A 27,677-nucleotide genomic window follows, 5' to 3' on the forward strand; every position below is an offset into this window, starting at 1 on the left:
GATATAATTAAAGGTAAAATTATTTGATATAAGTTTTGTGAGAAACGATGTGAGATTATTTGACTTATTCAACAAAATTTCTCCTACAACAGCCATGCAATTTGATACTGTTTTAATCCAATTTGTTTGTGTAAATAATTTCTCTTTATTTCCTTTTCCTTTTTTCTTCCGGATGTTAATCTGTCAAATGTCTATACTGTTGTAAGTTGTAAGTTGTAATCATTTTTTTTATCCTAGTCAAAAGGACTAAAGGAGGGTGTGATTGGCTGTTTTTAGTTAAAACTTATTATCCACTTTGTTTGTAGGGCATTTTTGAGTAGTTGATCTTTGTTTTATCGCAACGTCTTTTGCAGAAAATTCTACACTAAAAAGAAGAAAAAAAGAAGTTATCACCTTAATATATATTAATGTAGTTTACTTCTACTCTACTTTTTCACTCAGTGATTTAGTCGCTCCCCCTTTTAGCTTCTTTCTTCCTACTAGCTGACACATTGGGGAGCAAAAAAAAAAATGCATGAATCATGAGAAATCCTTCAGAAGTGAAAAACCAAAAAAATGATGTCTTTCTTGTTTGTTCTATTTGGTGAGGCCATCACTTTCAAGAATTAAGCATACAAAATTATGAATTTAATCAACAACATTTGATTCTGAATGCTGGTCACAATCTCAGTCCAAAAGGTAAAAATCAAAAGCATATCCAATAATCTGCAAATGCATTGTTGTTTTCACTCTTCATATCGGACTTCATCAATAGGAAGGGATTTTAAATTTTACCCAAAAGTTGAAATTTGGTAGGGAAGTTGACAAAAATATAACCCTAAGGTTTGTGCATGACTTTGTAAAGTTTATACATTATTAGGATGCAGGCCATACACAAAACTATATATTCCAAAATGTCTTTATAAAAGTTAAGGGTTAGACGTAGAGAAGGAGAAGATTCCTGCATGGGTGAATGTTTGGTAGGACAATTAGAAACGTCAAATGGGAAAGGAAAAAGCCGTATTAACTTTTAAGATTGTCTTATTCCTTCGATTTTATGCTGGATCTTTGTGCAAAGAACATCATAAATATAAAACCCTTGGTGGTTGGCCGTGAAAAGGGCTGCCTAGAAATCACATTTGACAGCTTTTGCAAATCTTAATTTAATACCTTTCTGAGCCTTTTGAAGTTAAAAAGAGTTCTTGAAGTAGGTTTGTTGATGCGTTTTCATGTTCTTGTTTCGAGCTCAGATCTTGGTGTTTGTTCTAAACCTACCTAACTGACACCAACATGTTTTTTCATCTCATCGTAACTTCATATGTAAATTAATGGTTAGCTCTAAAAGTAAATCTGTTCGGGTTTGAATATTGGAATTTGGGTCGAGAGAACATAAATCAAGAGGGAGGGCTGATGGTCTCGGCCCAATAATGAATATTTAGTCCGAGTGACGTTTTCAGCCCAAAAATAAAATGCCAGCGATTCGATGGAGTCCTAGTGGAATTGGGTTGCTAAAGGATCAGATCTAGGTGTGGCTCGGTTGATTCCAAGATGAATTAGAATGGCTAAGGATCATGATTAGTTTTGATAAGATTCGAATCATTTCAAGAATATTTCACAGTTCTGATAGGGTTCTACCACTCAACAAACTTGTTCATCACGAAATTCATCCCTATAAATAGAAGAGGTTTTGTAATGTAAAGAGGACCTTCAAAACAACACAGAAATAGATGCTCGGCTAGAAACCTTCTCACACCCTGAGAAAAATATTAATTGCTTCACTAACTCTTGTCATCATATATTCAGTTTGGTTGAACGTCACTGAGTTGACAAAACGACGACAAATTGAGTTCGGTTGAACATCACTGGAGTTGAAGAACAGTCGATCTAGGAAAACCTTCAGTTTGATTAAAAAAAAACCCTACTTCCAATTCAATTGATTATTTATTCAAATTCTCAGCCGACGAAGAGTCTTTTATTCTTTCGCCGAATAAGGTCACTTCATTCGCTTTCCCAGCGATGTGAGGTGTTCTATAATTGATTACTCGTAAGTGCATTTTAGGGTTCGAAATTTAGATGGCCGAACCACTTTTACCGTAAAGATGCTCATCTCCTTTGAGTATCTTTGTCCCCATAACTTGATTCTTGTTCGGGACACCTATATTTTCACCATTATAGAGTGGAGGGTGCAAACCCGATGCAGAAGATCTTGAACTTGGTAGCAATTTGCATAACCTTATCTTTAGATTTTATAACCCTAGGTGGAGAGGCCTCGGCCGAAGTCCTTGTTGTAGAAGTTAACAGCGTGTTTCATCACCATCACCACACCACCACATTCATTTTATTTGCCCGATTGAACTTGGCAGTTAATTAGCATGCCATCATCAACAATCATTCACAGCTCGTAGATTATTTCGACCTAGTCCGTATAATTTTCAAGGTTAACAAAGTCATTGAAAGTGAATATTGGATTGCAAAGTAAAACATAATTACCAAAGAATGCCAAATGCAAGTACACAAGTGGATATAAAAGATTTGATAAAAAGAAATGCACAGAAGAACATATCTCTTCCCTAAACTTGATTAGTGAAACATATGTAAGATGAAATTCACGCCTATGGTTCTGTTTAATAATCATTTGATTTTCAGTTTGTAGTTTTTTCTTTTACAGTTTTTACTTTTTTGTAAAACTAAAATCTTGTGGTAATACTTTCAGTTTTAGTTTAAAAAAATAAAAATTGAAAACCAAAAAGTGAAAACTCAATAGTAAATTTTGAAAACTCCAAAAAGTAGTTTTTAGTATGAAAACTGAAAGTAGTTACTAAGCAAGATTTTAGTTCCCAAAAAATGAAAACAAAAACTGAAAAATAAAATGGTTATTAAATGGCTCCTAAATTTCAATACTCATGCAATCAAATAATATGTGGGACCATGATTTTTTAGTGCTGAAGTAAAGCTGATCCGTATATAATTACCTCAGAAGTCCAATCATGGACTGACCAACTTTGGGCGAACGGTATCAGACGAAGCAGCAGTGCCACCGTCATCCTGTTTCGGGTTCATAGGCCGAGTCCTTGCGACTCTGCTAGATGACCATGCTTATTATGCAAAGCATACGATCTGATCTGGATGGACTCAATCAGATCCTACAAGTCTTGGAGTTCCTACAATCTAAGGATTGGCATGCGCTACAAGTAATCACAACTCCTAAGATGGTGCAATATCTACTTCTAGATATCCTTTACGATTCCCGTGGCTTAGAACGAGGATTCTATCCTAAAAATGTCTCTCTCCCACGATATAAATATACCCATCTAGGGTTTATATCTAGTAACGCTATCTAAGCACTTCAATTCTATTGCCCACTGCTTGAGTCTAAAATCACTCGCTAACTTGACTGTTGGACAACCTTTGGCCGGCACCCCCTCCCCCGGCCATAGGCTTGTTCACGGTTGTTTACTGTTTTGCAGGTTGCTCAAGTTTGTGCACAACCACCATCCATGGCGGTGTGCAAATTTAGTTCCAATATAATAATATGATGCTACGATATTGTCATTGTATTGTTGACGGTTTTCGCAGGATTTTGATAATTATATTTACACTTTTCTACGCGCTCGGTTTGAAAATTTATTTGTGTAAAACCTTAGATTCATCCCAAAGAATAATTAATCTCTATAGGAGTTATCTGTATAAGGCTATGTAAAAAATGAAGTATGAAAAATAAAAATAAAACTAAAATTTATCTTAAATGGTGTTTCTTGTTTTAAATTGTTAGATTATTATAATGGTATAATGAAGCGAAATGAAAATATTTATATAGAAGAGAATGTGGAAAAATATGTAGAAGCTAAATGCAGAAGTTCGGGATTCAATATTTTTCCTGCATTTAACGTATTATAATGTTTTTGGGCAGTGTTTAAAAATACTTTGGTTGCGTTTTGTGCAGCCTGACAGCCACATCCATTATTTTGTTTGATATATTGATCGAGTACAAGAGAATGTCGGATTCTCTAACACCAAACTCATATGTGTGTCAAGTTTAATTACGTAATTGATTTATACGACCCCAATCAATCAGCCCATGAATTCATTGATATGATGTGAAATATAATTTCAATATAATCTCAATATTTCTCTATTTATGTATGTCATCTTGCGTAGGAGCCATGTTAATTTTATCGTTCCAATTTTATCGGATCTGAAATATAATCTTCAATAGCATCGGGTTTATATATTTATGTTGTGTGCACAACTAAAAAATTAGTTTTGACTTTGGGTTTTGGGCAAGCAGAATGGTGGATAGAAAAGAGGGAATGCATGTTTTGCTCTAGCCTCTAGGAAAAATGTGTACCTGTCATTGTTGTAAGGTTTGCAATTTGTAGTTTGTGGTGATATACTTTTATATAGACTAGGTCACCTGGAAGAATGAAATCACTGGTTTGGATTCTCAAGTACAATCTTTTCCCTTATTTATCTTGTGTCTTTTTTCCTTTTACTCACATCCATTCTTTATACAATATGTTTTCTGCTGGCGTAGTTTGGTTCGATCTAACCAAGTCATGACGTGTTTAGTCTCAAATCCAATCAGAGTACAACAACAACGTAAAGTTCAAACGATGCTAATGTGGAACTTGCACATCATGACTTGTATTGAGCTAAACTATACCAATAATTCTTAGATAATTAAAGTACAAACAAGAGTTGAAATTTGAGCGTAGTTACGGGGGAGAAGTGATTAATTATAGAGAAATGAGAGAGATACATATAAAAAAAATATTAGTGATAGGGAAAGACACTTTTATGGCATTAACCTCCTGCAACAAACGACCAATTGGACCACGACCTTGCAGCTGGGGGGGGTATAGGATTCAGGAGGGAAAACAAAATTGTGTTTGTTTATACCATACTTAGAGCCTTCGTATAAATACTCGGGGAACTCAAAGGTAATTATGTAATAAAGAAAGGGGCAAATATGTAAAAAGGGGAGGAGCCCTTATTTTATAAAAGGGCCTCCTCACCTTCACAAACCGGAAGGGCTCAGAAGCCTCCTCACATCCCCTAAGCTCTAAGCTCTCTCAAAGCTCTCACTCTCATATTCAGAGCTATCTCTCCCTCAGAAATACAATATTAGTGTGGACATAGCCCAAACATTGGGGTGAACCACAATATATCTTGTGTTATTTACACTTCTTACAGATTCACGATCGGATTTACGTTGTTCCAAGACCTCCGGTTTTGTGCATCAACATTTGGCGCCGTCTGTGGAAAACGACACGAAAAACTAAATCGACTCTCTTTCATTTTTTTCATCGTACCACCGTGAAACTGCAAAAACTCCTTCCTTGAGCTTTTCCAGAAAACCCACACAGAGACACAAACACAAAGCCCTCGTCTCTCTCTCTCTCTCTCTCGGTTGAGAAAGCAAGCATGGTCTCAGCTTCTGTCTCCGCTCACTTTGATGTTTCCTCCACCTCCCCCAGCTTCAAAGCCAGGCCTTTCGAATCCTCCAAACGGACCCTTTTGCCCAAACCCTCGTCACTTTTCCCTCTCTCACAACAACGCGCCATCTTGAGGACAAACAAGTTGCGGGGGCGTCCATGACTCGGCTAGAAAAGCTGGCCATTGCACACCAGCTGGCAAAGCTAAGAGTGGATGTGATCAAGGCGGGGTTCCCGGCTTTGTCCAAATATGATTGGGAGACAGTGAAGCTGATAGCAAAAGAGGTTGGAAGCCATGTTGATAAGTGCAGCTACGTACCTGTCATATCTGCATATTGTAGGTACGTTCGTGGCGACGTCGACGCTATATGAGAGTCGGTGAAGGACGCGACGCGCCCATGCATATCCATATCGACCAGCGAAATCCATATGAAGTATAAGTTAAACAAGACTACCGACCAAGTTCTCAAACTCGTGACAGAGTCGGTGAGGTATGCCAGAAACCTTGGAGCTCAGAATATTACGTTTGCCTGTGAAGACGTTGGAAAATCAACTTTTGGTTCCGGCGACTCAAGACTCCAGCTCGTCAACCTTTCATTCAATCAGGTCTCCAGCGTGGTTCCAGCAACCATTGGAGTTTTCAAGCATATCAACTCACCTGCACTTCTTCCAGCGGAGTCGCCGTGTCGAGAATGGACTCTACGACTACGATCCGAATGCCACGTGTACTCGGGTAAAGCTCGGTAAGAGGACGGACGGGTACCAATGCAATTGTGTTGATGGGTTCGACGGCGACGACTTCAATCATGGGTCGAGCTGCCGGAGATATGGGAGGCATATATACCAAAGCTGCTGATGTCAATGCAGATCTTGTCGGCAAGGTTGAAAGAAATATTCCTGAGGATGACCCAAGGAACCCAGCTGTGATAGCTGATAATGTCGGAGACAATGGTGAAGATATAGATGGCATGGGATCTGATCTTTTTGGATCCTATGCTGAATCATCGTGTGCTGCCCTTGTGGTTGCTTCCATTTCCTCATTTGAGCTCTCTGAGTCGGTCAGGGCTGGGGTCAAGGCCAGCAGTGATTGGGTCATGGACAACATGGGCAAAGGGACAAGATAAGATTCTTCATCATGAACTTGCCCATTTTCTGAAAACCAACTGTTGACCACCAACTTCTGAATCATGCATGCTCCTCTTTTCTGAAAAAAGAAAAGCAAAAGCAAGGAATAAACACCCCACCAGAATGATGTGATTTACTTTTCTTGGCAGATGTATGATGTAATTTATTTTTCGGAGACATCTGTATAACCCCTTCAGATGGTAATAAAAAAACAAAAAAAAAACGGCAAAGCCCAAAATAAAAGGGGTGGAATGTTGTGTGGAGGGTGAAAGCCCATAAGCCCAAAATAGCACCAACCAGGTGACCAAAAGTACGTTCAGTACTACAAAAAATTATTCGGCACCCTGCCGCTATTATCACCAACCAGATGACCAAAAGTACGCCCAGTACTATAAAAAATTATTCGGCACCTCGCCGCTATTATCGCCAACCAGGTGATCAAAAGTACGTCCAGTACTTCAAATTATACATGAGCATCACTCATGTCAATCATACATAAACATTTCATAAGCATCATTCATGTCAATCATACATAAACATTCATGACCATCATTCATGTCAACATTCATGAGCATTACTCATGTTAACATTCATGAGCATCACTCATGTCAACATCCATAAGCATCACTCATGTCAATCAACATAAACATTCATGAGCATCACTTATGCCAATCAGCTTCAAAAGCTTCATTTACAGAGCTCTAGCTTCAAAAGCTTCATTTATAGAGCTCTAACTTCAAAAGCTTCATTTACAAAAGTTCCAGCTTCGAAAGCTTCATTTACAGAGCTCTAGCTTCAAAAGCTTCATTTACAGAGCTCTAGCTTCAAACCTTCACCTGCAAAGCTTCACCTATAAAGCTTCAGTGCAAGGTATACAAATACTGCTTCCAAACAACCGCCACTTCGGCCCATACATGGATTCAATTTGAAGTCTCCAGCAAACAGACTCTATTGACCGAAGACCGAAGACTTGAGGGACTACATTATGTACCATATATTGGGCCTCAACTGGGCCTCATGAAAAATACTTGGGGGATTTAGGCCATTATTTATGTACTGAGGAGCGATCCCTTATTCTATAAAAGGGACTCCCTCACTTTCATTAGAAAGCACCCATCACTTATATATTGAGGAGCGAGCCCTTATTCTATAAAAGGGACTCCCTCACCATCATTAGAGATCATCAACTCTAGCCCATCACTTATGTGTTGAGGAGCGAGCCATTATTCTATAAAAGGGACTCCCTCACTTTCATTAGAGAGCATCGCCGCCAGCTGAGCAACCATTTCATCTCGAGCATCACTCCTAACCCATCACTTATGTATTGAGGAGCGAGCCCTTATTCTATAAAAGGGACTCCCTCACCTTCAACGCCACAAGCCGAGCCAACCAAGGCAACATAAGCTGCAAGCAGAGTAGCCTAGCAACATGTACTACTTCTAGTTGAGCATCATTTCACTTTGAGCACCGCCTTATATCCAATATCAGTTCAAGATGACATCTAGATACTTTGGCCCACACATGGACTGAATTTCAAGTTTCCAGCCAAAAGACTCTCTTGATTGAAGACTTGGGGGACTACTGTTTATACCATACTTAGGGGCTCCGTATAAATACTCAGGGGACTCAAATGTAATTATGTAATAAAAAAGGGGCAAATATGTAAAAAGGGGAGGAGCCCTTATTATATAAAAATGCCTATTCACCCTCACAAACCGGAAGGGCTCAGAAGCCTCCTCACATCCCCTAAGCTCTAAGCTCTCTCAAAGCTTTCACTCTCATATTCAGAGCTATCTCTCCCTCAGAAATACAATATCAGTGTGGACGTAGCCCAAAGATTGGGGTGAATCATGATACATCTTGTGTTATTTACATTTCTTGCAAATTCACGGTCGGATTTACGTTGTTCCAAGACCTCTAGTTTTGTGAATCAACAATGTTCAGGGATAGAAATTAGAAGTTATGTAGTTGCTTTACTAACAAAGAAAATCATTGGTCGCGTTTTAAGGAAGAAATGTTGTAGTGTGGCATAAAGGGGAACATGAATATGTTGGCCTATAGTTTTGTGGCACATATGAACAATCCAAATGCTTGGACTAGAAGAAATCTAACAAAGCACATAATCGCTTAGCCTGTTGGCTTTATGCGGTAGATGTTTATTGATTTTTGTGGATGTGGTTGGAGGAAGATCATATTTTTAAGATACTGCATACACCCTCTTGAAGTTGTATTGATCGTTTATGGTTGGATTATGAATGCAATTTCAATTGATAAGAAAAAACATAACTTTTAGGGAAATTTGGAAAAATAATCGAAAGCCAACTTTCAAAATTTATGATAATTATAACCAAAAGTTGATATGAAAGTACTAATATACCCTTAATACTATAACTTTTAACAAAACAAATCCAAAGACTCTCATAACCCAAATGGTTTTGCTGCTCTACGCTTCCCTATCTTCAATGTTTTCCTCCACACATGATTGTTCTTGTTTTTCAGCACAAAATTTAGTCCAACAAATAGAAGGAAAAAGTTGGATAAATGTGGGTTCTTTGGTGAAGTGAATGTGGTTCAATTGACTGAGGGTTTCCTTATTTGACTGAAACTCCTTATGCATATTTGAATCTTGGTTGCTGAGTTCGGAAGAAGCATGGGATTTGAGTGATTTTTTGGTCTATAGAAGGGAAAGAAGAATATAGATTATATTCACACATCCCAAATTACTTCCCTTACACCTTTTTTATTTTTTAATATTTTTTTATCAAGTGTTAGTGATGTGTAGAATATCTAAAAAATATTTAAAAAATAAAGAGTGTGGGACAAGTAATTTGGGTTGTATGAATATAATTTCTCAAGAAGAAAAAGGAGTGAACTTTAGAGTGGAGAACAAAGGAGTGAAATTTAGTTGTCCCTCAAGAGCAAAACCCACTTCTCCTTTGTCGCCTTCGTAGCCCAGACCTTCTTGCAATATCCTTTTTAGTTTTTTTTTAAATGACATTATTTATCCTTTTACACACATTTTTTCCAATGGAGAAGAGAATAAAGTGACTGTTACTACCTTCAACTATAACCACTAATCGTACACAACCACCACCATCGTTATCATTACCGTTGCTACCACAATAATCACCACCACCACCGCCACACAACCATAACTATTGCCACAATAACCACAACCATGCACCACCACCACCATGACCACAATCATGACGACTACCACCATAATCACAACCACCGCCGCATGCATTACCACCATTATCATTGCCGCCACTGCCACCATCACCACAACTACCACCTTTGCCACCACTACCCTCACCTCTATCACCATTGTTACTTTTGCACCCTAACCACCGTACTCCACCATCACCACCATACCCCCAACATTGCCTTTGCCATCCCCACCACCGCTCCCATCGTCTCCACCACCACCACCATCATTGCTACCATCTACAATTATAACCACCAACCTCACACCATCACCATCATCACCACCACCATCTTTCAAACACCACCGCCAACAACGCAGCCACACCAAGTGTCGTTGGCACCATTCCTACCTCTATACTCCAACGTCCACACTCTACTATAGGCACCACCACCATACCTCCACCATTGTTGTTGTCATCACCACCATTGCCCCAGCCAACTATTGTCACCACGACCGTCAATAATGTCCATTTTTGTTATTATATACAATTTTAGCACTTTTACGTTAAAATTTACTAAACGCTTTGCTTTTCCTTTTCTTACTCGCATCACTTTTAAAATTAATTTTATCAAACACACAACGGCTACATTTTACAGCTAATTATTATTAAAGCACATAAAAAACAGTTAAAAGAAAGCACAAGTCTCTCGAGCTCCCTCGATCAGTGCTCAAATCCTCCTCAAGATCTTTCGAGCAATGCTCAAATCCCTACTTTGAGAGGTTAAAATTAAGTAAAAAATATCGTGCATATAATTTATATAAGAAATGATATTCACACAGTATTTGTCTCACTCAATACTGTTGTTTATTTTTTGCCTTAATGTTTAATGAAACAAAAAAATATTTATGGATTATAAATAAACATGATCAGAAGGTGAAAACAAATGTTGAAAAATTATTTCCAATACCCCTTGGTCCATGCATTTATTGGCTCATCATGAACTTATCAGCAACTACGGATTGGTTGGGCAAAACTAGAGAACTGTATGAATGCCGACACTGATAAAAATTCAATCATAACTTACATACATGTTTTTGCGTATCTTCTCATTATTGAAATCAAATAAAAAAGAAAGAAACATATATACATGATGAAAAACCAGTCACAATCATTGATCAAAATACATATACATGAAGAAAAACCAGTCACAATCATTGATCAGAAAAGACTTTGAGGTGGACCAATTCATGGCTTTATCAATAGAGGATTTGGTAGTTTAATTAGGTCATGGAATTCAAGGCTTACCAGCTTGAATCATAAAAGTTCATGCCAACCAGCAGCGACATATATTGAAGAAGCCACTTTGCATTTATATATGGTGGGAGCTTAGCTCTGATTAAATTTATGAACACAAATAAATTATATATTGTGGAATCCTGTCACAAAATCTTACCTAGCTGATGGGGGACCAGCACAATTAGAGAAGGAGACTAAGATAAAGAGCCAAGCTTTGTTCATAAATTCATTCAAGGGTAAATTACATAATAACCCCTCAGGTTTGAAGTATATTACAACCCCATACAACAACTTTAAAACACTTCACTTTCATAAATCACGTACCATTTTATTGCAAAATAATACATCCGTTAGATTTTTCGTCCATTAGTCTGTTAAATGCTGACGTGGCATTAGTGGACCCCGTTACACGTCAGCCCACTCCCTCCAAAACTTGCACACGTGGAATTTTATATAGTCCACATGGAACCACGTGGACTGACAACATGGCAAATTTAAAATTAAAAGGTTTCTTGAATCTCTAACCCACTTTTCCCATCCCACTAACCAATGCAACCCCACTATCATCGAGTACACCACCATTCCCAAACCCAGAATCAAGAAGGACGAAGTTCTGGTAACCCTAGCCTATGTTGCGAAACCTAATTTCCATCACTTTCTACCCGTCGATTTCCTATCGACGTCGTACCCACTACCTATAACAACCCTTAACCCGTGACCCGCAACCCACAACCCATAACCAACTCCTAATTGCAACGATAATAAAGTGCTTTGAAGTGAAGGATTCGAAGTCGAAGGCTGAAAATGACCTGGGAAAGGAGGGAGGATCCGTTAGATCCATTCCCAACATACGGTTCGTGCTTTTTTATTTCTTTATTTTGTGTTGTTCGATAAAGCTTGGACTGTTCGAAAATGGTTGGAGTGTTCGAAAATGTTGGGGATTTGAAATTGTGTGTACTTTGTAATTTTGGATATATATTTCCTAATTTTAAATTGCTTTGTTCGAAAATGGTAGGGAACTAAAAATTGTTTGGTGTTGTCAGTTAATGGAGGACTTTTGTCCTTATTTAATCATGTTGGAAAAAAGCTTGTGGGTTATATATGTTTGGTAGTGCTTTGTTTATACCTTTATCTGTGGTATGATGCTTTATTTATGCCTTTATCTAGGACACCACATTGTTATTTGTGGTGTGTCTTTATCTGTGAATTGTTTTGTGGTCCTGGGTTTTGAAATTTAGGTTTCATCACTTTAAAATAGGAATTTTTTAAGCAGAAATTAGGGTTTCATCAGTTTATAATAGGGTTTTTTATGCTGCAATTTCAAGGAACAATGAACTATTCACAATCAAAATGTATCACGGTGGACAACTCAGTGAAGACTTCTATGTTGGAGGGAAGGTGGATTTCTTTGACTACTGTGACAAAGATTTCATGTCATTGCTCAATGTTGACAATATGGTTGAAGAACTAGGATATGAGAATGTCTTCATGAGTTACCAGGGATGGAAATTCGAAATGGGTTGAAGCCTTTGATGACAAATTCAGATGTTATCAACATGTGCAAATTTGTGCCAAACTACACTCTAATTGATGTGTATATTGAGAAGATAACACCTGAAGAATGTGTCTCTCAAGAGATGAAGTTTATGAAGTCATTTGAATCAGTTGCTCAGAGTATGATGGTTATTGAAGAACTTGATGGTGATGATGATGACCAGTGTAATTTGATAGAGGAAAGGCCAGTGCAAGTGAATAGAGGAAAAGGCAAGCTAGCTATACAATATCCAGTCATTGGCCTTGGTGGTGAATGTAGTGTGCCTTCCCAATGTGTGACTCAAGTTGTTGAAGAAGTGCTTGATGAAAGGGGTAATAGAGTAGTTGGTGATGAAGTAGTGGGTGAAAGAGTGTCTGATGAAATGGTAGTTGATGAAGGGGTGGTTGATGAAGGGGTAAAGGATGAAGGAGTGGAGGATGAATGAGTGGGTGATGAAGGAGCGGAAGCAGAAGATGAGAATGACAGTGACTTCGTAGAAGAAGAATTATGTTGATGAATATCACTTACAGTTTATGAAGTTTGTAGATGATAATGTGGATGCACATGAGGATGCAGTGTTGGCTAGCATTAAGGAACAAAATAACCCACAATCTGGGAAGGGATCTCGGCAACAAAGGGAAGAATTTGAAGAAGAGATTGATGTAGATCTTGTTGGTAAGTCGGATTACAATTCGGATGGCCTTCATAGTGTGCATGAAAATGAAGACGGTGGTCCAAGCAACAGTGAGCATTATCATGAGTTTAATAAGAAGACTGACATAAAGAACCCACACTTGTCCTTAAGGTTGATATTTAAGGATGTCGCACAATTCAAAAAGGCAGTAGTTATGCACTCTATGATAAATGGGTATAGGGATGTCCATTTTCCACAGAATGAGAAGTTCAAGGTTGATGCAACGTGCAAAGAAAATTGTCCGTGGCTTGTCAAGTGTGGGAAGATGCGCAATTAAAACAACATGCAGATAAAGAAGATTTTGGATTACCACACATGTGGTAGATTATGGATGAATAGGAATATGAAATAGTCTTGGCTTACTAAGCAGTACTTGGAAATGATCCAACTTAATCTAACATGGCATATTGAGTCTTTTATGGACACCATTGTAGCTGAATGGAAACATAGTTGCTCTAAGATGAAAGCTTATAGGGCTATGGTTGCTTCTATGAAGATTATAGAGGGTAAGCATTCTGAACAATACACAAGATTGTGGGATTTTGGCGAGGAAATTAAAAAGACAAACCCGGGGAGCACTGTGAAGATAAAGTTAGTTGAAGGAAGGTTTCAAAAGATGTATGCGTGTTTAGGTGCATGCAAGGAAGGTTTCAAGCATGGCTGCAGACCTTTGATTGGTTTAGATGGTTGTCATTTGAAGTCTCAACATGCGGGTCAATTGTTGGTTACTGTGGGGATAGATCCCAATGATGAAACTTGGGTGATAGCTTATGCAGTTGTCGAGATGGAGAACACAGATTTTGGGATTTAGTTTTTAGAGATTCTGGCCGAGGATATTGGGATTATAAATCAGCATCGTTAGACATTCATTATTGACAAGCAGAAGAGTTTAATTCCTGCACTCTTCGCGGTTCTTCCCGATTGTCACCATAGGTTTTGTGTGCGGCATTTGTACACAAACTATAGAGAACAACTTAAGGGTAAGGCATTGAAGGATGCTTTATAGGTTTTTGCCAAGACCATTACAATTCCACACTTTAGAAGAGCCATAGAGGAGCTTAGATTGTTGAGTGAAAATGTATATGATTGGTTCGTGAAGAGACCTGCCATTCACTGGAGTAGGTTCTATTTTCAAACGCATACCAAGTGTGAAATGTTGCTAAACAAATTGTGTGAAAGTTTCAATGCCATAATAGTGAAGGCAAGGTCGAAACCAGTTGTAACCATGTTTCAGATCATTCATACCATGTTGATGAGAAAGATTCAAATGAGAAGAGACATTATGATAAGACAACCTGGAGATTTGTGCCCCAAGATTAAGAAAAAGTTGGAGGTTGCAAAAATAGAGAATGGTCGATGCATTGCTTAATAGTCTGGTAGGACTAAATTCCAAGTGGATGCTGAAGGAGGTGACCAATTTCTTGTTGACTTGACTGAACGTACATGTTCATGTTGGGCATTTGACCTCATTGGTCTTCCATGCAGCCATGCCATTTCTGCCATTAATTACAAGCGGGATAAGCCAGAAGACTGTGGATGTTTGTTATTCTAAGGTCATGTACTTGGAAATATATGAACACTTGATCCAACTAATGAATGGGATGTCAATGTGGGAGGTCATTAAAAATCCGCCTATCCAGCCTCCTCTATATATTAGACAACATGGAAGACCCAAGAAGAAGATAAACAAAGAGGCTTATCACTATCTAATAAACTTGAGTCTTGGACATACCGAAGGAGCAAGAGTCATCCAAAAAGATAATTGGTGGATGTTAGACTTTTGGGCAAATAACAATGGTTAAGATATAACTGCTAAAACTTTCAAATTATAAAATACTGTGAAGTATAATGGAATTATTGGGATAAGATGTTCAAAACACACAAGGTACTCTTTTTGACAAAAAATCTAACAACTAAAAACTCCGGAATATGAGATACGTGAAGAATATGAGAAATTTCGAATAAGATGTCCAATCATACACCATCTACCCAGGTACTGTAGAATTATCAGAGAAACAGGTTGAAGACCCACTTCCAATAACACCGATATTGTCTCAACTTGGTGATTACCACCTGCACAATTCGTCAAGTGTGAGTTTTTATCACAAAAGGCTCGGTGTTAGTTAGAGTGGGGTTATGATATTTAAACTATTAGTTATCTTTTACTACAGTTGATGTGGGATTCAACACACCCCTTCACGTGGGACCCAATTAGTGGGTCACACGCGGGAGATCCACACATCGGTAATCACGTGGAACCAAGGGGACTCACCTTACACGCGGGGCCATGGGACCCACCATTATGGCACGAGGGCAAGGGGATCCACCTATCATGTAGTAGTATAGTGCGAGCCCATTTCCTGGCTTTGATACCATGTAAAATTATTACAGAAATGGGTTGAAGGCCCACTTCCAACAACACCAATATTGTCCCCAACTTGGTAATTACCATATGCACAATCTGTCAGGTCTGAGTTTTATCACAAAAGGCCTCAATGTTAGTTAGAGTGTTGTTAGGATATTTAAACTATTACTTATCTTTTACTATGGCCGATGTATGACTCAACATGTCTTCTGTCGTGGGCTCCAATTAGTGGATCACACGTGGGAGATCCACACATTGACAACCATGTGGAGTCAAAAGGGCCAAAGGACCCACCATCATCGTGCAAGGTCTAGAGGACCCACCACTACAAGAAAACATGGAATGGGCGACAACATTTTCTGTGACACCCATAAATTCATCACATTTTAGTATAATAAGTGAGGAATTTTAAAAAAGCGTCACATACATACTAGTGTGGGATACGAAACATTTTTGGAATGTTGTTCATCACATAGCAATCCTAAATTCCCCACAAGTTTTTGGCACCAAATTTTGCCGCCCAATTGTTTTCACTCGATGACAAAAAGATTGGGTTCTTCACAAAACCTAAGATTAGGCCATCTAGGTATGTGGGAAAAGTCAATTCATCACCATTTGTTTTACTAAAGGCAGAGGGAAAAAATTAAAAAAAAAACATAAAAACAATTAAAATCAAAAGCCCCAATTAGAACTCATCTATTCTACTCCCACCCCATTTCGTCTCTTAGTCTCTCAACTTTGCCGACGACGGATTGTTGGTGGCCACAACTGCATTGCTCTTTCTTCTTCCTCAAACCTCAGCTGCTTGCTCTCATACTCTACTCTCTTTGATTTAAGAAGACCTAGTTTCTCAGCTATCCTTTCTCCCAATTTATTCTCAAAAGGTACTAAAATTTCTCTGTCTCTTGAAATTACTGCACTTTTCTTTATTTCTCTCTTGTAAATTTGTCTTAACTGTGAAAATTTGAATTTTTTTCTTATTTTTTGTATTAAGTTTTCAAGATACAAGGAAACCCAGCAGTAGAAATCTCACTCGTGTTATTGGGGTAGAAGATTTTTCTATTTTTGTTGTTTAATTAAATTTTAGGATGATGTTGATATATATTTCTAAATTAGGTTTTACAATGTGGGTATGAATACTTAGATGGCATGTTTTTTTAAAAATAAAAAATAAATTGTAGTTAGATGGGTGCGAATGCTTAATGGTCTGCTTTCTTTGTTTTAGCATCTTGCTAATCTTGAATTTCCAGTTATATGAAATTCATCTTTACTATATTGTATGCCTATCTTTGCTTTCTTTGTTTTATTGGCATTCATCTTTGCTATATTATATACCTATCTTAACAAATTTTAAAAAATTTGTTATAGCAACCTATTAGAATGTATCAAAGTTTGTGCCCAATACTAGTATTGAAGTGATCTGACGTCATGGATAGACAATTGATTCGTTGTCAAAATCACCTTAGTTCTAAATATAGAGAAGGGGTCCAATCATTCATTGACGGTGCTTGTCACCATGTGAACCAGAATAATCATATACTAGGTCCTTTTAGAGTTTGTCATAACAGATATTTTTTCACTCAGTTGAAGATGTTCATCTCCATTTATTGAATTTTAGTATGGATATGAATTATGATATATGGATAAATCATGGTGAGCATATTAATCAATTGCAAGGAGAGTCTTCGATGTCTACGAACAACAAGCCGATCAATAATTCTAATGTCAACATGTTTAATATGATGGATGATGCATTTGGAAGAATGGATGATGCATTTGGAAGGAAGAATGGATGATGCATTTGGAAGAATGGATGATGATGATGATGATAATGATGATGATGATGATGATGATGATCAAGATACAATGGGGGTCCAAGATACCATGTGGGGCAGAGATATGACCAATGCTTTTATGGTAGATGTTGATACTTATATGATATGCTGCTTCGTGAAGCTTAAGAGGAACTATACCTTGGATGCAATCAATATACAGTTTTATCTTATGTTGTGGAGTTAATTCACAACAAAGTTGATAATCACATGACAAACAAGGCCATTGATAAGATGCTAGCAATGATGAAGAAGATGTGTCCCAAACCAAACAGTGATCTCGAATCGTTTCGTGAGTGCAAGAAGATATTGAAAAGTCTTGGATTGGGGTGTGAGAACATACATGCTTGCTATTATGATTGTGTATTGTTCTATAAAGAATATGAAAAGAAAGATAGATGTCTAGTTTGTAATGAGCCAAGGTATAAAAATAGTTATTATGAGCAAAGATAAAGGGTCCAAGAAAAGTGTCACAATATTTTCTACTTAAACCCAGGCTACAAAGGTTGTTCATGTCGAGACATACGAGTGAAGACATGAGGGGGCACAAGGATAAAAGAGTTAATGATCCGAACACAATTAAACATCAGCGAAATGTACCGTGATTTTGCTTAAGACCCACGAAATGTCAGATTGGGCCTTGCAAGTGACGGGTTTACTCCATTTTTAGATATAAGTAAGCCGTACAATATGTGGCCAATTGTTATATTTCCATATAATCTGCCCCCTTGGAAATGCATACACACACACACACATACATATATATATATATATATATATATATATATATATAGATAAGCTCATCAGTGAAGAAGCAAAGCTTATTTATCACAAGCTCTACATTCGATTATTTATCACAAACTTATATATATTAATACCAACAAATACATGTAAAAGTTAATATATGCTTATATATTAGCTTTTAATGAATAAAAAATGCACTGTTCTATGCTCATTCCATTTATTACAAAATCAACTTGTGATAAGAAAAATTGTTGTTCAACTATATAAGAAAAGGTTGGCATCTAACTTGGACATATATTAGGAAATGATGTATAGCATGCATACCAAAAATTGGGTAGTAGTGTAAACATTATCGCATAGCCAGTCCCAGTGACTCTTTGGTCTCCCATTCCATATTCGATCATTTGACAGATTAGCTCGTCCTCTTGTAGGTGTTTCACATGACAAGTAGTACTTATACAACCGGTGCTTAAACACAAAGTACAACTTTGCCTTCTTCTTATCAACATATTCAATTATCTTTGGATGAGATAAGTGCACCACAAATAATACCTATTATCAAACATAAATATATAAAAGTGAGTGCTTGAAATTATTATGAATAAACTAAATTAATGGTCCACATAACAACTCCACGCAAATTAAATGTACTCTCAGTCATCTTATCATGAGTTTGAAAGCCATTTTCCCACAATTCCTTAAGCTCGTCAACTAATGGGCACAAATACACATCAATCTCATTTCCAGGTGTTTTTGGTCCAAGAATTAACAAGGTTAAAAAAGAGAATGATTTTTTCATGTATGTATGTATATATATACGTATGTGTATATATGTATGTGTATATATGTATGTGTGTATAAAATGAAGAGCTTGTACATGTATTTTATTGATAAATAAGCTCTGCTTCTTCACAAGCATTTACATGTATTTTATTGGTATTAGGCATAATTGAATGCAGAGCTTGTTTGCATTTATTAGGCTATTCATTGCTTTTAGTTCTACATTTCAGTTTGGTAAATTTTGAGAACGACTACAGGAGAATGAGAGCAAAAATCATTAGATATAGTGTTTATGAAAATTAGATTCTAATTGATTGGAAAAGAGTTAGATAGTGGTATTCTATTGCATTTGAACAAATATGTACAACTCAAATATATGAATATATATAAGTCTGGGAGGTAGGAGCTTCCTAAATTGTACACCTTTACAATACTAACTCTTCTTTTGCTAGTCATGTACCATTTGTGTAATGTAGGAGCTTTCAAAGCAAAATGCTAATAATAGGAAGAAACAGAAGTATCACCACAAGGGAGGAGCAAGGCTATTCATCCAACATGCTAGGAAAGCTCACAAGGTAATGAAATTAAGGTACTAATAATACTCATTATGCACTCTCACGTTTGTATCTTCATTATTAAGCAGAAAGGAGATTCATTATCAGTGATTGACAATTTGGGTGTTCTTCACAAAAATAAGAATGGTCAGTGGATCAATGATGTTGCTTGAGACAAATATGTAAGTCATTCATGGGCCACTCATTTTTGTCATTTCAAATGCAGTGGAGATTAAAATTTTACAATTGACAAGATACAACTTAAGAAACATAGTTGGAAGTGAACATGCAAAATTGACATGATACTACTTGTTTGTCCAACCAATATATCTTATGTTAACTTTGCTTTTGTTACTTGTTGAGAAAAACATTGTATGTGCCTAGTCCAATTTAATCCATAGTCAAATAAAAACTACAAATCATGTTTACATACAGGTTTTGCATGGTGATTTCCTTCTGCATTAGATAAGGATAACATATAAGTGGTCAAGTTGTGTTGTGTTTTCTTAAGCATATTATAGCTAAAATGTTTGGAATGAAAGAAACTGAATTGTTTCTATTTAATTATGAAAGGATAACATGAAGAAAAGGAAGGATGAAATGAGGGAGAAGCTGATCTAAGAAGCACTTGGAGGTACAGCATCAAATTCCGTACATGTGCCATTGGATGATGAGTTTGGAATCATGGCTGAAAACATTGGAGGAAGGGAAAATCAGTTAATGGTGTAGGTGTTTTTCCTCGCATAGATGCCTCTGGTTGCATTTCTTCTATGGTATCAAGTTCCGAGTTTATTGATATGAGATCTCAGATCAAGCTTTTGTCAGATGGTTTCCTCAAATTGCAACAAGAGAATGAACAATTGAGAGCTTGATTGGATTTACGTAATGATGATGAAAATATGTTCACAAAAATCAAGGCATTTTTTGCTGCAAGTCAGGAGAAGACTAACAACTCTACAGAATCTAATGGTTATATTTCAAAGGGTGAAAGTGCGTATCCTGAGCTGGAAGAACATGATTTGGAAGAGGAATGATGTCCATATTGTGTCTTTTGCAATTAGTTTCAAGTATGCACATGGTACACCTCTTTTGTTAGCACCTAAATGTACCTTGGACTTGTCATTTGTTAGTACCCAAGATGTCTATATATATGTGTTACTACTCTTGATTATTTTGTCTTAGACTTCTCCTTTGTTGGTACCTCAAGTTGTCATTTGTTAGGCACCTCAAGCTGTCTTTTGTTAGGCACCTCAAGCTGTTTTAAACTTCTCTTTTGAGATAGGTCACCATGACTTTAATTTTTGGAATGTACATTTGGTTAATGTATTCGACTTATGTGTTTTAATTGTTGATTAATGAAAATGTGAAGTATTACCTTATAATTGTTATGAATTGCAATTCTAAATTACAAAACAATTAGTTCGTCGTTATTATTTCTAAAAAGGTATTTGATTTAAACATATGTGATGTAAGTTGCACCACATATCAAAGGAATATGTGACTTTTCAGCGTCACTTAGTGTAAACTATATCATCTGGTATCATATAGGGTGACTACAAAATCATCACTTATAAACCTGATACAAGATGAAAAAATAGGTCACAGAATTTTGTATTTTGTGATGTATAATTCGTCACACATATGGTTAATTTGTGATGTATAATTTGTTACACATATTGTTATTAAGTGACGAACGTTGTGACACGTATACTGAAAAAATGTGGCGAAAATAAAATTCGTCACATGGAATATAGGTGACGCTGTATAGGTGACGCAAGTGGTGATGCTAGAATTTCTTCACATATAGTCAAATGTGACAAATTTTCTTGTTTATGTGACGAATGTCTGTCGCCACCTAAGCCGTGTTTTCTTGTAGTGCACCAATCACAAGATCCATACATTAGCAACCACGTGGAGCCAAGGGACCCACTATTATCGGCAGGGCCTAAGGGACCTACCCATCACGAGTTCCACACATCAGCAAGCATGTGGATCCAAGGGACCCACCATCACTGGCAAGGCCTAGGGACTCACCCATCATGTGCCAGTACAATACATGACCGCTCCCTAGCTTTCATACCATGCAGAATTATCAAATAGACAGGCCGAAGGCCCAATTCCAACAACACCGATACTATCCCCAACTTGGTAATTACCACCTACATAATCCGTCAGGTGTGGAGTTTTATCATAAAATGTCTCGGTGTTAGTTAGAGTGGGGATAGGATATATAAACTATTCGTTATCTTTTACTATGGCTGATGTGGGATCCAACACACCCCCTCACTTGAATTTTATCATAAAATGTCTCGGTGTTAGTTAGAGTGGGGTTAGGATATTTAAACTATTACTTATCTTTTACTATGGCCGATGTGGGACTCAACACGCCCCCCTCACGTGGTACCCAATTAGTGGGTCACACGTGGGAGATCCACACGTCGACAACCATGTGGAGCCAAGGGGGCCAAGGGACCCACCATCATTGAGCGGGGTCTATGGGACCCACCCATCACGAGATCCACACATTGGCAACCACTTGGAGCCAAGGGACCTACCATCACTGGCGGGGCCTAGAGGGCTCACCCATCACATGGCAGTACAATCCATGCCCGCTCCCTAGCTTTGATAGCTTGTAGAATTATTAGAGAGAAGGGTCGAAGGCCCAATTCCAACAGCAGCAATAATGTCCCCAACTTTGTAATTACCGCCTACACAATCTGTCAGATGTGGAGTTTATTAAAAAAGGTCTCGATGCCTATCTTTTACTACGGCCAATGTGGGATTCAACAGGTACCAGTTGTCGAATGTCCATTCTGACCTTCCCATTTCAAAGTTCTTTACTAAATGAATCAAAATCTTATAGCTAGAATTACATGAATAGGATACCAGTTTCCGATATGCAGTATCAAAACATGAAAACCCACGGCCAAACAAGGCTATAAAAAGATGTATAAAGAAATAAACCAGGAAAACGTTCTGGAAAATGAGTTTCTTTTGAGCCAATCCATGAATCTAGGTGATTACTTACAGAGCAAGCAACAAATACACATCTGTAATTGACAAAAAAACTAACAAGATCAGGATTAATTTTTATAACTAATAAGTTGATAACGAACCACATAAAAATCATACTAGAAGGTTATAAATTCATCCCTCGTTCACATTTCGAGGTCCACTATTGGAGGGAAATTACAAGAAAAAAAAAAAGACTACAGAACAATCACATGCCAAAGATGTCATAGTGCAAAAATGTGACGATTAGCAACACAACGTAAGAACACGGCTGCTTGAACTAGAACCTGGCACATGAACTATCCTTCCGGAATTTAAACAAATATGAGATGAGATTGGTGAACTCATTGCCACAGGCCCATAATGGGATGGTGGGATATAAGGTAAGCCATCAACATTCTTAAACGGCATCAACTCTATTCATCCATCGAGATTGTACGATAAAACATGAACGAATTTGCTAAGCCATCAGCATTCAAGCTTATCCCGTTAAGCCCTACTTAAATCAGTTCGCCGTCTGCAGAACCAATCTCACACATTATCAAAGTTTTCATCCCAACTTAATAACTTCAAACCGACTTAAGCCTACCCCTCAAACCACTCAATTTAACATACATGACACTCTTGTGCCCGACACACCAAAGAAAACAAAATTATCCAACAATCCTCGTATCTATATGCGATCAATCAATTCGACGTCAAAAAATGCAGGATCATCACAAAACAAACTTGACTTAGAAACAATGAGACCATGAATCCTGAATCACTGATTCACTACCAAAGCAAAAAGGTGTCTTAATGTTCTAAATCACCTTCTGCTGAAAGGGGAATAAAAAAGAAATCAAAACCAAATAAGAAATATTAACAGACATCATCCAATTTAAACACTGCCTCCACGAAGATGAAGCACGAGATGCAGGGTAGACACTTTGTGGATGTTATAATCACCTAGCGTATGCCCATCCTCAAATTGCTTCCCAGCAAAAATGAGTCTCTGCTGATCGGGCGGGGTACCCTCTTTATCTTGGATTTTAGTTTTCACATTGTCCATTGACCTCAAGAATGATTGCCTTCCCAGTCAGAGTTTAACAAAGATCTGCATACCACCTCGCAGACGAAGAACCAAATGCAAGGTGGATTCCTTCTGGATGTTACAATCTGCCTAAGTCTTTCCGTCCTCCAACTGCTTCCAGCAAAAATTAGCCTTTGTCGGTGGGATTCCTTCTTTATCTTGAATCTTCGAGAGTAATAGTCATTCCTTTCAGTGTTTTAACAAAAATCTGCACTCCACCAAGCAGACGTAGAACTATATGCAAAGTCGACTCCTTCTGGATGTTATAATCGGCCAAGGTCCTTCCGTCCTCCAGCTGTTTTCAAACGAATATGAGCCTTTGTTGGTCAGGCTGACTCTCTTCCTTGTCATGTATCTTAGTCATGCATTATCGATAGTATCTGAGCTCCCTCCAAACCTCAAGGGTGATGGTCTTGCCAGTACGGCTCTTCACAAATATCTGCATGCCGCCCCTGAAGGGCAGAATCAAATGCAGAATGGACTCTTTCTGGACGTCATAATCTGCCAGCGTCTACCATCTTCGAGTTTCTTCCCAACAAAATAACACTACTGGTCTTACGGTATCCCTCCTTATCCTTAATCTGGGCTTTGACATTGGCTATGGTATGGTGCCTCTCAACTCCGGGAGGAATGCTCTATCCTGTAAGCGTTAACCCGAATGCCTGCATCTGTAGAAGAGTTTGTTTCTCGCTTGCGGTTATGAGGTTTTGAAGAATATTGGGGGTCGAGGCGTAGAGGTTTGGTACAGCTAATTAGGGTTTGAGTTGGATAGCGCTGGCGGGGAACTCAGGACTTTCTGCCAAATATTCTAAACACGTTTGTATGCTTAATTACATTTATACAGCAAATATGTTTATACAGAAGTTACCTTTGCACCCAAGTTACAATATCCTTTCAAAAATTACCATATATGTCGAATTAAATAATACTTATAATGTATTCGCAACTCGAATAACACTTTAATCCCAAAACGATGAATGATCGGTCCACCAATTGCAATAACCATCCTATCATTGAAATCTGACATGGAAATCCAGAATCACAGGCAGTTGGTATACAGATGATTCGAACTACTGCGAATGAAATCTGCCTACTTCCTAGTTCTGAGAATTTCTAACTACAACGAGAAAAACAAATTACAGCTACTGTGAGAGAGCAAATGCTGACTGTTTCTAAAATTGTTACGATCAGTGATTATGGAGTCAGTTACTGTTGTCATGCTCTCACCAGATCCTCCCCTTCCCTCCAATCCGACGAGCCAACTCAAAATCCTTCTTCACTGAGGATACGAAAGTAAAAGAAACAGGTTTGTTAACAATTATATTGTACAATAACGGTAAAAACTGTCAAAGACTAACTGAAACTTGAAGTGGAAGATGAAACAGTGAACAGACGAAGATGAAACAGTGAACAGACGGTTAATCCAAGACATACAATAAGTAATAGTGCATCTGAGGACAGCCCCATTGAGTTTTGTCAAAATCCACTACCCAAAAGAGTGCAATTTTTTTCATTGTTTAGGTGTAATCTCACTACAAGCATCAGTCGCAGCTTGCAAATTTACATAGCATTAGGGGGATTTGTGGAAAATAACAATTAATTATGCAGATATAGATCTCAAGTTTGCTTACTAAGAGTGACCCGCTTTGCATGAATTGCACAGAGGTTGGAATCTTCAAACAACTGAATGACATAATCCTCTGCTGCCTGCAAAAGAACAAAATTCCAATAGGCATGACTGATTTGTCTCAAATAACTCATGGTAACTCCTCCGATGGACTGCAATTTAGAGGGTTATGGTTAGATGGTATGCTTGGATTGGGATAACGAGACAAAATTCCTGCAACCAAGTCCAAGCAATTCGTTCTATAGGCTTCATTTGTTGAGTTGATTTGACGAAGTAGAACAATAATGGTGGTAACGAGAAACTGCTGATTGTTATCAGGAACAGTTTTTATTGCAATAGAACGAGTAAGTCCTCAAAGATCATGGGTTGGCACAGCAATGGCATTGCGTGATCAAAGCATGGCAAGAAGCAGATGGGCAGCTGAGGAAGCATCCAATGCACTTCCATAGATGTTAATGATACTTATGGCATTATCATCACTCATCCAGCCAGCATATTTTAACGGATGGATAAACAAAGATTATGCTACAACTCGCTGAAATTACAATGCAGAAACGTACCAGTTTATCAAACAGACAGAAAAGGAGGAGGTGGGGGTAAGAAAAGTAGCATTTGCAAGGTTAATCTCTTACATACAACTAAATTCACTTGCCATAAAATAAATAACAACGTATATTCACCTCTTGAATTGCTAGTAAAGCATCAGGCGTCCAACGCTTAGGCTCTCTAGACACAAAGTTGGTGATTTCTCTTACCTACAAGGAAATAAAAGATTGTCAACTTTGTGTGATCAAACCTTGCGCATAACTAGTGCTTAAAATCTAATAGATAACATCACCAGACGTGAACCACACAAAAACGAAGCACATTCCATTTCACAATCCAATTCTAGTCTCACTAAAAAAAGCTTAACTCTGAGATTGCAAAGATGTCAAGGTCAACTTGTTTATACAATACAAAATGAGCTAATCAAATCGACATCAATAAATTGGATCTGTGATTCTGGGTTTCGATGCCAACAAAAAAAATACATTCTCTTGATTGTGAGAAGAGAAAATTGCCAGAACTAGCAATAACACTACCCAACATTTCTTTTCAGGTTATCCTTCGGTGCACGCCCTCATGTATATCTATGCGCACATGCATGTGTGGGTGCAATTCTGTATGTATAACAAACAGGGAGATAAGAACTCACAGTTCTGATGAATGGAGCAGCTGGGATAATCATCTCAACTGTCTTCTGAAGGTGACGAATTTCCCGAAGAGCCACTGTTCCTGGCCTGTAACGCCGCTTCTTCTGCTGCGTTCCTGGACCTATAGACATAACAACAATAATCATTCAGAAACAACTTACTTCCACTGTAGCATCATCACCACCAGCACCAATGAAGAAAACATATATACTTGTCGGATTTGCCTCGGGCCTCCTCGTGCCTCTAGAAGATTCCTTCAGTTTATTGAAACAAAAAGGGTAAAAATAAAACGCATTAGGAATGCCAGATTTAAAGATATGAATTGTCTTCACCAGATTACAGATGAGTGACAAGTTTAATAGTTTCCTACTATTTTCAAGAAATTAAACAACAGAGAAAATAACGATAGGGGTCAAGCACCGTTTGGCTAATAAGAAATTTAGGCAAAAAAAATTAATAATTTTTTAATTTTCCAAATCAAATTTCTCCCAATTCCCCTCCTCCCAATTCTCATTCCCACATTTTCTCAGTAACCAAACCTAGGACAAGAAAAATCCGAAACTAACGAGAAATTGAAGAGTGAGAAAGATAGAGAGGGAGAGAGAGAGAAAGAGTACCGGTTGAGCAGGTGAGGCCACCGAGCTTCGGCCTGCAGCTGAAGGCAGAGAAAATTAGTTTCAAAAACCACAATCGTCAACAAAATACACATACATCCATACATTGGAGAGAGAGAGAGAGCAGTTTGTGCGCGAGTAGCTTTCTTGCCTTTTCTTCCGGCGGTGTGTTTGACTCTCGCCATTGAAGTTTTGGTGAGAAGGAGGAGGAAGGAGCTTCTTTGCTGGTGTAAGAAGCGACGTCGTCTCGCTGATTGTTTCTAACTGTTGCAGATCCAGAGAGGCGTCGTCGGCTCCGACTTTAAATTTCAGTTACTGAATTTTTGTATTTGAAGTGAAAAAACCTTAAAAAACTTCCCGCTCCAGCCGGTGAGGCATAAAACGACGCCGGACGAATTATTTGGGAGCCACCGCAGCAAAATCGTCTCCAACGGCAACATTTGGACGTTGTGCGAAACGACATGAGTCAAACGGTAAGTCTTTTCAACAGTGACAACGGTAGGAATTGGATTCACTCTAGATCTTAATGTCCGGAGCCTGAGGATCAACACATCTGGGCTGCAAAATTTGAATTTGACGGTCTCTATTAACTCATTTTGTTGGTCAACCACACACAAATCAACAACTACGAATTCTTTTACACATCAATTAGTGGCCCAGATATATTGATCC

The 27,677-nt window shown here is 37.9% G+C and overlaps 1 protein-coding gene and 1 non-coding gene across 3 annotated transcripts; both read right to left on the minus strand.

The window, feature by feature from the left end:
- Window positions 1-4,092: 4,092 nt before the first annotated feature.
- Window positions 4,093-4,192, minus strand: LOC126630861 (U6 spliceosomal RNA). The gene has a single exon (XR_007626141.1). It is a non-coding gene; the product is annotated as a U6 spliceosomal RNA (small nuclear RNA).
- A 20,372-nt stretch (window positions 4,193-24,564) lies between these two features.
- LOC126628219 (histone H3-like centromeric protein CENH3) lies at window positions 24,565-27,493 on the minus strand. Of its 2 annotated transcripts, none has more exons than XM_050297831.1 (7): window positions 27,157-27,493; window positions 27,009-27,040; window positions 26,603-26,645; window positions 26,394-26,512; window positions 25,879-25,953; window positions 25,203-25,278; window positions 24,565-24,850 (listed from the first exon to the last, which is right to left on the minus strand). In XM_050297831.1, exons 1-7 carry the CDS (start codon window positions 27,188-27,190, stop codon window positions 24,795-24,797), a joined length of 435 nt encoding a protein of 144 aa, XP_050153788.1. In that variant the 5' UTR covers window positions 27,191-27,493; the 3' UTR covers window positions 24,565-24,794. The 2 variants fall into 2 exon arrangements, with proteins under 2 accessions (XP_050153788.1, XP_050153787.1); XM_050297830.1 differs by having other exon boundaries at window positions 27,009-27,046; window positions 27,157-27,490.
- Window positions 27,494-27,677: the final 184 nt, after the last annotated feature.

This window comes from Malus sylvestris, chromosome 7 (genome assembly GCF_916048215.2).
Source record: "Malus sylvestris chromosome 7, drMalSylv7.2, whole genome shotgun sequence".
In the NCBI taxonomy this organism is placed as follows: domain Eukaryota; kingdom Viridiplantae; phylum Streptophyta; class Magnoliopsida; order Rosales; family Rosaceae; genus Malus; species Malus sylvestris.

Excerpts from the sequence above, each read along its gene's own strand:
- LOC126628219 (XM_050297830.1), bottom strand. The coding sequence starts at position 27,190 with ATGGCGAGAGTCAAACACACCGCCGGAAGAAAAG. Across the intron at positions 26,646-27,008 it reads TGGCCTCACCTGCTCAACCG|GAATCTTCTAGAGGCACGAG; the intron begins GTACTCTTTCTC and ends AATAAACTGAAG. Across the intron at positions 25,279-25,878 it reads CTTTACTAGCAATTCAAGAG|GCAGCAGAGGATTATGTCAT; the intron begins GTGAATATACGT and ends GTTCTTTTGCAG.